Source organism: Lepisosteus platostomus, chromosome 8 (assembly GCF_059453375.1).
Source record: "Lepisosteus platostomus isolate fLepPlt1 chromosome 8, fLepPlt1.hap1, whole genome shotgun sequence".
Lineage (NCBI taxonomy): Eukaryota > Metazoa > Chordata > Actinopteri > Semionotiformes > Lepisosteidae > Lepisosteus > Lepisosteus platostomus.
In genome coordinates, this window is record NC_142618.1 from 5275710 (window position 1) to 5288198 (window position 12489).

The 12489-nt window shown below is 41.5% G+C and overlaps 1 protein-coding gene across 1 annotated transcript; it reads left to right on the forward strand.

Moving 5' to 3' along the window:
* The first annotated feature begins 4452 nt into the window (after positions 1-4452).
* Positions 4453-7786, forward strand: ptf1a (pancreas associated transcription factor 1a). Its single transcript, XM_088642152.1, has 2 exons — positions 4453-6583; positions 7181-7786. Exons 1-2 carry the CDS (start codon positions 5980-5982, stop codon positions 7381-7383), a joined length of 807 nt encoding a protein of 268 aa, XP_088498278.1. The 5' UTR covers positions 4453-5979; the 3' UTR covers positions 7384-7786.
* Positions 7787-12489: the final 4703 nt, after the last annotated feature.

Genomic DNA, 12489 nt, shown 5'->3' on the forward strand with positions numbered 1-12489 from the left:
ACTCAATTTTCCATACCGGAAAACACATTTACAGAATGTTAGGAATAAAAACGCTACAATTTCGAGCAGTTTTCTGTCGATAGGAAGATGCAATATCCTATTATCTTTTTCAGCGCGGTAATCCTCTTAAGGGTCACTCGGCCCCTGGGTCGCACCCTTGTGATTTGTGTCGTCTGGGGGAATTAAAGGAGACGTGAGAGCGACAGTCAAAAGACGCTCGAATTCAAACAGGAGCAACACAATGACAAAAAAGTTTCATATTTTTGGTAAGACGAAGCCAGTATTGTGCCGCATTGCACGTTAAGAATGGTCGCAGGCGGGAGCTGCTCTTCCCGATTAATGACGCAAGAACTCTCCTGTATGTGAAACACCTCGGAATGGAAAGCATTATCGAAATGCGAGCTTTAATTATATTACCACTAACTTTGTTTCACTTTTGAAGGCGTGGATTATTTTATTTTTTATGTGTGTTTTAGGTTTTGCTTTCAACGCTGATTTTGTATTCATGTTTTGTATAGACCGATGTATAATTTTCCACGGATGATGCATTTTATAATTCGTGACGGGTCTGCAAACGCGCAATAAAAACAAATAAAATGCGCAAGTCACTTAAGTACCAGAAGGTGGAGCTAAGTGCCACGGGCAAGCCGAAAGACTACATCTAATCGATATAACACAGTATATCCGTGTGTTTCAGCATTTTAAGATATAGTTCACATAAGTGAACATGACCAGAAACAATTGGCACATTATAGAATCGCATATCAAATAAATGACTACATGAATTTGCAAAAACTGGTTACAATATTGTGTCCCAAACTCTGGCACCTTGATTATATATTTAATTGCAGCAACTATCGATCTTCCCGGGGTAAACAGTGCACCCACACAACCTCTGAGCAGTGTGAAAACAGTACCATCGGCTTGTGGAATTTCTTGCTTGCTGTTGCCTGTCCACCTGTAATACAGTTTGAAATCTGACTAATCTTGAAATGTATTACCCTTTGTAGTGGCTTTCACAGTTCAAAGTGAGTTTTGTGAGAAGTTGGTAACCTGGAAGCCTTCAGGAGGGCTGATAAAGATGCAGTGAACTGAACGACAGTGCAGTAAATATGTGCGGCAGAATAACTTCTTGCATCTTGAACGGGGCGCCACACGTCTTGACAATGTTTTGTGAGAACAGTAGATAGACCTATAAAAAACGTAACGATAAAAACGATTTCAAGTCCCTTACCAGACCGCTTCTGCAGAGTGTTGCACTCGAAACCCACTCTCAAAACAAAACGTTTCAGATGGAACAGAAGCTCTGTAATGCTTGAGTTAATTTTTTAAAAAAGTGTAGAAAAACAAAATAAATATCGTGCCGTGTGTTTTATCAACTTATGTTAATTAAAAGGGCAGCCTTTATATAAAAACTTGTTTCTATGAGCACAAACTGGGTAAAAACCCAGAACGCGGCAGACCCAGGGAATCTGAAAGGTCTTGTGTAGTTGTTGCAAGATGTAGAAACTAGAGGTTATTTCTCTCCAGGAAACACGGAATTTCTAAAACTGGACAATAGCCTAAATGTTTGAGTGTGACAATTAAAGCCTCCAGGTTTCCTTATAAAAACTGACTTGTTCGTCTCTCAGCCGACCCGATTGTAATGTTTCAGCGCTAAGCAGAACCTGATGCATTAATCTTGAGAAATAAGCCATCTATTCACTGACTCCTTCCCCGAAAACAAAGTCGGGGGGGGGGGGGGGGGGGGGGGGGACCTCAAGCGTCTCCACTGTACCAAACACTTATTTGTCTTACAAGCTGCAAAGCGAGCGCAGCTCATTTATAAAGTTGGCTGGGTGTTTCAGTGACTGGAGCTGAGCAAGTGTTCGGATTCCCACGGACCGGCGTTCGCGGTGCAGCTTGCCTCGGTGCTGCGCGCTTCTGCACTTTTCAGACTCCGCTTTCTGTTCCTAACAAAGTGACCCCCACTGTCTTGACATGAATGAGTGTGAATACGAGTTGTTTATAGATCACTACCAGTAAGAAGCTCAGGTACCAGCGTAATTTGTTTTGAGGTGTCTGACAGACGGCCTCTTTGGCTACTACTGTGAGGGCACACAGCTTTTATTGCTACACCAGCACCTTCATAATAAACCGTACATAGTGCAGTAAATAACCTTTTGCTTCTACACTGGTGTTCCCCCCCACCAGTTTTTCAAGGATGTGGATAATTGCCGCAAGCGGAATACGCATGTGATATCAAGAAAGGACGTTTTAAAAGCGCACGAAAAAGCTTTCCATTTAGGGCAACCATTAATAAAATGACGAATAACAGACCCAAGAATAAGAGCGTACAATTCTGGCCCCAAAAAGACTTCAAAGGTTTCGTTATAGATCTATTCAGTGTTTTGTCGCTTACCTAAAATGTAAATGCTTTGAAACATTAAATGTATAAGTTTGAGATAAAAGTTTTTTTATTACTCCAAAGTTGACCCAGAATAATCTAATGAAAACTATTCTACGTTTTCACCAGCCGTTGACAGGTTTATCAGTATGCTGGACTGTTAGATTTTAAAGAGGCAACAATCAGGGCTGTAGATCGCAATATGATTTTAATCCTATTTTTGTAGCAATGGCTCAACAAGTTGATAGCGGCTGTGTTTATACACCATTTCGCAAAATAGAAAACGAAATGCTCAGACACGTTTTGGAAAAAGGTTCAAACGATTCCATAAGTTAAATAAATGTTGGCACCATTTCATGCAGCTTCGGCAAACTGTATCTGTCAGAAAATTATTTTTTATGTCACTTAGTTTTTACGAAAGTAGCCCAAAAAAAACGATATTACACCAAGTAACATTACCGTAGTTTGTCAGTCACGCAAAGATGAAAACTCTTAAATTTGACCCAAAAATGTCAATTGTACGATTAAGGTGCCACCGAGTTATCGGAGACTGGAATAACTACCTGTATGTCAATAATACCTGCATTGATTTGGGATTATTCAGAAAACCATAGTTTTGTCTCTGCTGTTAAAAACAGTTCCGTCCGCATGACGCACCCCAACCACTCTTCTATTGACAGTGAACCTGTCAGAAGAGAAATGCATTTTACGAAACAAACCTAAAAATAAGCACTGGCGACGAGGAACACTCCATTTAGCCAATAATCCGGAGTCATACCCGTTTAATAAATTATTGAAAACACGAACAAATGTAAATGCACCTCGAATAAGGTCAAAATCGAAAGCGTTTGCGAATATCAAAACGAGGTGCAATACAGAGTTATTTTAATGATTCTGGGTCTAATCAGTCACCAATTGTAAATTACCTTGCAGCAATAGACGTCCTCTGTCGAATATTAAACCATTGCTCTACATTTAAAAGCTTTAACCTTACATACTGTACACTGGTCTGCCTTTATTCTCTAACACATTACCACGGTGGAAAAGGCTTCCAGTGCTTTAAGACGTAGTTTTATTATACGAAATTCTGTTCTAATAAGGCGTTCCAATACCAATGATGATCCGCATTGTTCAACTTTTTAATCCAAAGCGTTAAGCAGTTTTTATCCTTTCTCTCGTTTTCGCCATATCACCTATTTCTTATAACGTCAAGGACCCTGATTAAAGAAAACGCCCATATTGCACCAGATGTCCGGAAAAATACAATTTGGTTTCTGTGATTCTCAAGGACATTTGGATTCATATTTCCAAAGTCTGAAATGTGAAAGTGTTGGGTTTTTTTCATCTTGTCTTGGATAACTGCATTAATAGTCTTATCTGCTCCTTTTTCTGCAAAACTGTTACCCATCTGATTGTGCGAAACACGTGCGATCACAATGATTGCAGATTAGAAGCATCAATTTGAGTGCCGTTTCCAAAAGCCTGTTAATTTGCAGAAACATCCCATTAGCCCAGATAAGTGATAATCCTCTCCCATCATTTACCGGCGCTTTAAGCTTGAGCCTTTTTTTTTCTCTATTTGTACAAAAAAAAAACATCTTTCCAATATTAGGTTCTTCCTTTTTGTCATTTCTATTCATTCAAATAGTCGATTCGCGGTTTCTAAACACAAGTTTAATGAGACTCTTTTGGCTTCATAAAAAGCAATCTTTAGAGATGGAGACCCTCTTTAGAAACAAATGCTCTGGTGGACCTTTGGTCATGTAGCAAGTGTCCACTCCGCTCGTGTTTTGTGGTCGTTTCATTATGTGTTCCTTTCAGGGTTTTTAAAGATAGAGACACCTTATTGTCATAAATTAGCCGTTCACGGTGACTGAAAGTAGTTGCCTTTGAAAAGCAAGGAACGCCCCTGCTTTGTCAGTAAAGTAGTCTCCCATTCTCCGTTGATTGCTGCATGAACAGGCAAGTGTCCACTGCACAGACACAATCGCGCAAACCACCGCCGTAAAACTCGTGATTGATGAGGACTCCTTTCCCCTTATGTGTTTTAGCCTTAAAGGACGATGCCTTTCAATGGGGTCAGTCTTTTACAAATGTTTGTGCTACATTGTATAGGTCTGTGCGCAAAGCCAGAAAAGAGTTAAAGTGAAGGCGGATGCCCAGACAATTAATTAGGTAGTCGATGCAGCAGCTTCTTCCAGCACGCTGCAGGGATTAGTAGTATTGTGTGACGGAGACCTACCTGTATTATGACACTGTTTTTAGGCGCCGTCGAAGGTTAATAATAGGAACTCTTTCCCTGACTTATCCAGCTAACAGGTGATAACCAAGCTGCCTTTAAAGTGTTCAGAAATGGTTAGCACGTTAGAAGGATCGCTGAATGAAAGCGATGGTCTACTACCCATGCCCAAGGCGCACGGGTAGTAAGCAGAAGGAAGTTGCATCTGCTCGCGTTAAGAGAATCAGCTCCCGTTGACAGGATTGTGCGTCGGTGTTGAACATCCTTAAATAAAACCGACCACCGCGGAACGAAGCTTCTCACGCGTCGAATTCAAAATGCAAAGGTCGTGAAGCCGAACTTTTAAAAGTAGGTGGTGATTTTAATGGCAATGACGCGCCGGACCTTGACGACGCTTCGGTGGTGCACCTGCTGTAAGACCTGGGGCCTCCGCTGCCGGCCTGCAGTTTCCATTCGCCAGGAAGACAGGCGCTCAGACTCGGCCTTTAGAGGTCATTTTGAGAGAATATGCCATGTTTTGCCACATGTTTATTGGGAGAAACCCCAAACACTTCCCTTTGTCATACGATGCTTTGACGCGGTGGAGTTGTGCTCATTTTTTCCAGAAGAAGATATAAAACTCTTTCATGCGCGTAAACCTTATGTGGGTTTTTAAAATTAAATGCCTGCAGCTCCCGATAAAGATGATTAACCATACTGTAAGGCAGACTATTCCATTCAATTCACAACTAACGCGACTTCCAAACTTTTGGAATAAATATGACTGGCGCACACCGGCAAAGCTTTACAGACGCGTTTATTAAGATATGACTCGTGTTTGATGTAGCGGATTGAGTGAGGGGCTGCTTTACATGACGAAGTCAAACGTAAAAGTCAAAAGTACAGATGAGCAATTGGAAAACAGGACTGTATTTTCCGAGGCAGAACAGAATGCGAGTCTGGTTTGGTTGTTTTTTTTTTAACCTCTGGATATTTCGGGTGATGTAACACAATGTCTTAAGCAGACACAAAAAAATACCCTTTACCCCCCACACAACAACCTCTTGTGTGCCGCTTTGCCGGACGCACACCGACTGCGGAGTGAACTTCAGCGCTATCTGGCCGGCCGGCGGCGGCCGCAGAGGCTGTCTCTAGGTGTGTATCCCTCGCTCCCAGCGCAGGGATGCCTGGGCTCTGATTGGCTGGCGCCTCTGGTTAATGGCACGCGACTGTGGATGTAGTTATAAGAGTCCTCGCGTGCCAGCCTTCAGCTGAAGCAACTCTTGAACATCCAGAAGACAGAGCAAAGAGCAGGCAACCGCTGTTACTGGGCAACAGGGAGACGAGTCGAGAGAGAGAGAGAGAGGGGGGAAAAATGGACACAGTGTTGGATCAATTCACGGGGCTGGACTCCTTCTCCTCCCCTTATTTCGACGAAGAGGATTTTTTTACAGATCAGTCCTCCCGCGACCATTTGGACACGGACGAGTTCCTGGACGAAGACGTGGACTTCCTGACCAGCCAGATCCAAGACTACTACCAGGACAGCAGGGTGGTGGCGCACGATGGGGAGTACTGCGACGCCGGCAACTTCTCGTTCTCCTCCTCGTCGTCCACGTTTTCTTACAGCTGCGCGGACAGCACTTCCGAGATGTCCCCCCAGCTGAAAGGAGAGGGGTCGCTGCTGAAGAGGCGGCGGCGCTTGAGATCAGAGGCCGAGATGCAACAGTTGAGGCAGGCTGCCAATGTCAGGGAGCGCCGGAGGATGCAATCCATTAATGACGCTTTTGAGGGGCTGCGGTCCCACATCCCCACGCTGCCTTACGAGAAGAGACTCTCCAAAGTCGACACTTTGCGCCTGGCCATAGGCTACATTAACTTCCTCGCAGAGCTGGTGCAGTCCGACATGCCTATCCGGAACAGCCACAGCGATGCGTCCAGCCAGCCCAAGAAAGTCATCATCTGTCACCGGGGCACAAGTGAGTGCGTTCGAGAGCAACAAGAGCACTACCGAGACAAACCCCAAGCTTGCGCCGCCGCAGTCCCGCGGAAACGAGATCAGCACCAAGCGTGTGCTTTGGCTAAATTCGCGAGTTCTCAAAAAGCTTAGACGTAGGCAGGTAAACTTTAAATCAGGGGGTCTCAAATACAGTTTCTGGAGAGACTTCTGTCTGCTGGTTATTGTGTGAACTTGTCCTCTCAAGTTCTCAGTTATATAGCTAGTCTAATGATTTAATGAGCTGCGTAATGGTAATTCTTCTAATCAGGATCGGGGGTGCATTACAGGTAACTGTACCTTTAATGGAGTGGACGTGTGGTGTAATCAGCTGTAAAAGACCTTAGGCAAACTCCTATATATATGCCTGACGTAGTAAATAATTCGGTTAATTGTTTAATTGAGTATTCAATTTGGGACAACAAGCAGCAGACGAAAGGCCCTCGGAGAGTGAGTCTGAAACGCCTGCTTTAGATATTCGTTTTTCGAAATACCGCTATTGAATACAACGCTTCTGCTTCACCGTGGTTTTAAACAGACGCTGTTTGCGCGGTACTGACCGGTTTATCTCTCTTCTCAGGATCTCCGTCTCCGAGTGATCCCGACTATGGGCTTCCTCCGCTGGCCGGTCATTCTCTGTCCTGGACGGATGAGAAGCAGCTGAAGGAGCAGAATATCATCAGGACCGCGAAGGTCTGGACTCCAGAGGACCCACGGAAATTAAACTTAAAATCCTCTTTGAACAACATTGAGAATGAACCTCCATTTGAATTCATATCATAGGAGCTCCCGCGCCTTCTTGGGAATGATGTTATTTGTGTGTTAACTAACTTAATGATGTGGATGTAAATAAGCGAATGTACAGATGATTGATTGTAAAGGTGTGTATATATTGAGGTTTTCAAAGCTGTTCAATCTAAATGGGGAAAAAAAGCCAATGGCAATCAATGTATTTATTGTATTTATTGAAGAGATTACATGATCTAGAATCATAGAGACTGAATGTATTTGTATTTAATTGTTTTCAATTAATCAATAATATATGATCTAATTTAATTTAAAAATAAACTTTTGCTACGTGTAAGTAAGGGAAATATAGATCTATATTTTGGAATTTTTAAGAATATTTTGAAATTATTTATTTTTCTTGTGTGATTTGCGAAATAAAAACGATCAATAACGTGTACTCGTTGTATTTTCTGTTGTGAATCCAAATCATTTTCAAAAATGGAATCATTTTCAAAAAAAGATGGAAGGATTATACGTTTTATCCATTATAAAACATTAAGCCAACATTACCCACGTAGTTGACCATATTGTCCAGCACAAAATCCGGTTTGATTTTGAGTTCTCCTTAAGAAATAAACACCTTTATTTCAAATTAGATTGTTAGTAATCCGTAATGTGGAAGAAATAGTTTCCACCCCTTTAAACACTCCTTATCAATTATGTTAAATAACAGCTTTATATGTATGACTTTAGAGTTACAAAGTCAATTTGCATATCAATAGCACCAAAATGCCCCTGGTATCTAACACTTATCTTTGGAGTGCATTGGAAATAAAATGCATATCAAATTAGTTTCCTGCATTCAGAGCTGTACTTTTATACGACTAATTCCATTGTTTCTTATGGACAGCTTTAATAATGGAGGGAGACAACTAAGGCTATGGTTCCATTAGTTCAAGCGTTTTCTAAGTTATAATAAAGTTTATACTACATACTCAGACTGTTTTTGTTTCAAATGAATGACGTGTTCCACTGCAGAATATAGGCATAAGAGCAAATGCGCTGGAGTCTGAGCTCTTTGGAAAAACGCTTTGCTCAAAGCACAGTAATGCAAAATCCTAACTGGGAAAAGACGCAGACTGACATAACCTTTTTTGCATATCACTTTAAAAAAATGGATATAATATGGTCATTTATTTGTGCCACGGAATCTACCTGATTAAGAAACCAGCCATTTCTGATTTGGATAAGAAAGGTTAATTAAATTGCTCAAAGAAGCATGACAAACCCAGTTCGCAGCAGCATGACTATCTCCCTACTCGGCAGGTGCGCCAGGAGAGAGTTTTCCCGTGGTACCAGTCCTGGTTCTGCGGCCCTGCTGGCTGTTCCTACGTCAGCTACCCTAGGAGTTAAGAGGTAGTCCCAGACTAGGACAGATGTCCATGCGTAGACATTCACTTGCACACCAGTCACCCACGATGCAGGTTTTGGAAAGTAAAATCTCGGGAGCGGATGCGAACTGGAACACCGAGCTGAAGGTATAATTATTTCATTTACTAACTTCCTACAATGAATGAAAAAGATATACAACATTAGTTCAACAGAAATGACCGCGTTCCGTATCACTCGATAGCCTTTTATCCTTATTGGTTAGTGTACATATGTCTGTTGTGAAGTAAATTAACAGGTACGTAAATAACGCTAGCTTTCAGACATAACTAAAATAGTGTCAATTATTATGTGATTGTAACAACACGTTCTAAAAATCTATTATTTGTATTATTATTAAACACGCTCTGCCCGATGCACATAGTAAAGCAAGGGGTGTGCATTCACAAAATTTCAATAATTTGATTTCGTAATGCATTAGAGCCTCATTAACAGCACTAACAGCACAGAAGTTCGCGTCTGAAACGCGATACAATCAGCCATGTAATCTCATTACATTCATTATAAAGTCAAATGTTAGCAAGTCAGACTTTAACCTAATAAAGGAGATTGAAAGTCTTGTACTGGCTTCTTCTGTTTTGTCGGGGCAACATTTCAATTTGATTTGGTAAAGTGGCACCGCACAATGAAACAACACTGCAATCTTTGTTTATGGGCACCTATAGCTATTGAGAGGCAGTGTTTTTGCCAGCACAATACTCCAACACATCCTTTAGTACGATGTCGATCAAGCGGAATGGTTGAGCTTCCAACGTGAAACGCCAGGGTCTCTATCTTGTCACTCTCGTGCTCTAGCTTGGCAACTCGTTCAAGCGCTCTCTTCAAAGCCTGACAGGTTTTATCGTTTGCTTACGCTATTAAACATTCATACTGTCGCCGTCCCTCACCAAGCTTCATTTCGGCTAGCTGGTTTGACTATAGGACTTAAAAGGTTTTGCCGTGCTAGGTCTTACTTTGTCAAAATATTAGACCTCTCTGAATACCTGTTGCACAGTGAATGAGCGACTTTGGCATGCAAGTCGAGTTTGTACTGGTCAGTAAGTGTGCTGCAGGGTATTGTGAGCATCAGCGTGTGGGCAGCCATGAAAGACAACTATTCAGCCACTCTCTAATCACCGTGCCTTTTCTTAGAAAAACGCACTCAGAGAAGTTATTTTCTGGGGTTTCATAGAAAAAAGTAAATAATATGGAACATGTAAAAACCCTACACTTAAGGGCAGGCGCATCCTTTCCCAAACTATTCTTATCGTTTCTTGTGTCGAGTAAATGCTGTACAGTATATTTAATTTTAATAAGACGATTAAATAAACGTGGTTATCAAATGTTTTTTCCCCCCAAAACTATAACTGCTGTAAATTGTAAAATGTACGTTTTCAGTTTCGGAGACTCTATGTTATGATTAAAAATGATTGGGGAAACTTCACCAAAAATATTTATAAATAGAAGAGTGGGGGGAATAAACACATCACATAAATTAAATTTAATTTATTTGCTTTTAAAATCATAGTCAATCTTGCTGGGTTATGTTAAGATATAGTGATATTGGTGTTTATGTTTTAGGAGTTCGTTAACTAGTCTCTCTCTTTGAAGAAACATCAACAGTAGTATAGATTACGTTTCCAACATTTACAAAGGTGTGTTTTCCATTGTTTGCGAGCAAATTTATAAAAAGCAAATTTAACATCACTACCAAGGAGTTCCATCCTCTTTAAATCCCGTGTATTCATGGCGGAGTACAAATCTGAAATACAGTATCATTGATTAAAAGAGTTTTGATATTTATGTTGTCGCTAAACCTAAATGGGGCAAAATATGATAAATATTTATATTTAAAAAAAACGCTGAAAGAGCAAAACAAACGCGCTGTCTTCGCGAGCAGCAATGCGCGCTAAACTGGTCAGGCACTGAGAACCGCTCCTAATAAAATTCCCATAAGCTTGGAATCTGCTAACATTGGGATTATCGCACTTAAATATATAGGGTGTGAAACCCCTTAAATCCACGAACTCATCACATTTTCATCAATGTATTTTTTTTTTCTGTGGCATCGAGTACCAGCTGCGAGGCTGTACAAACACCAGTTGAGTCTCCCTCGTACACCCTCGTGAGCAAATCCCTTCCAACCACGCATTCTACAGCTTGTGGGAATGGCCGGAAAAATAATTCCACAACAAATTTTACATATCTGGAATCATTCAAAGGAAACGATTCCCACGACTGGATGTGAGGTCTGGCCAACAGGTGTTCGGATTTGGCTGAGGGAGATTTCTGGCTTGCAGGGCAGCCCAGGGAGGGAAAGTATCGCTGCCAGAAAGCAGGCAGCTCTGGCGCCTCTCGTTTTACATGGCGTGGAAGCTCCTAACAATTGAAATGATATCTTTATTGCTAGGTTCATGTCCTAGGCTGTAACATTTCCATCCCCGTCGTGGTTCTCTCGGATGCACCTGGTATTTCAAACTTGTTCTTTTTGTGTCTCTGGGTCCTGGACTGCAGCTGCTTAAAACAAGCAAAGAGAGAGGCCCTTACAATGTCTCCAAGACGTGTTGGCATGGTGTTCTTGTCTTTAATGTACCATTAACTATTGTCTTTACACAATATGGGAACTGTAAAGCATGACATTTGTTATAATAAAACACATTTTCAATGATACACTTGGGCTGAAAGCTCGAATGCGAGCCAGCAAACAGTCCAAAATCCCGTTTTGTCTCCCTGGCTAGATCTACTAGCAATTAGACTCAAGCCTACAGCTTCAGGCTGATCAGCCAATTAAATTTATGTCCTCTAATTTTTCACATAGAAAAAAAGGTCTTAGTGCTGGCCCCTAAAGACATTGATTTTCTTACGATCACCTGGCGTTCAGATCTTAGTTCCATTTATCAAGGAGGGAAACGTCAGGCGTTACATGAAGTGACTCTGTTACCATAAGGCTCTCACCATCCTGCCCCATTGTTTTCCCTTGTTAATAACTCATTACCAGGATTTAACAAATCAACCATTACATATGTTTTGTGTCTCCATATTTTGATCCGTACGATTAAGCAGATGTTACGATTGAAAATGGAAAAGTCCAAGGCTACTCTCGTCTGAAAGAAAGAGGCCAGACTCAACGACGAGCTAACAAAGAGCTTCAGGAGATCTTCAGAAAAACATTTACGACCAATAAACAGACTTCAACCTGCTCTATTTCAACCATTGTGTCGTTTTTGAATAATTAAGGTTAATAGGAATAGGTTTGTATACTTTGAATGCCAAGACCACAGGTGCGGGGTGGCATGATGAATGATTTGCCTGATTTTTGCCAAGCTCAAGGGCCCTTCTCCTGGACCTTCAAGCTGATAGAAAATATTGTCATTTCTTTAATTCACAGCATTACTTTCATTCCGAACAAAGCCGAGTGATGAAAAGCTTATGCTGTAATGAAACACGCTACGTGGTGGCCGCTACGCTTCCTAAAGAAAGGGCGAGTTAATGCCAAAAGCGCGCTTTGGTTTGTGCGCAAGTACTCCATCTAAATCAAATAAAAGACCCTTTCCAACCTTTAAAAGACAACGTTTTACCTTTATTAAGCTTTTAGGGCTTTATTCACTAAGCATATGGTGCTAAGGAACCAGCCTTTTGCATCGGAGAAGCCCTGGAGTCAGCAGCGCGTTCAGGCACCGAGTTATTGTACCTTTTCCAAACTTCTACCAACTTACCTCCCCTAACAAGTGC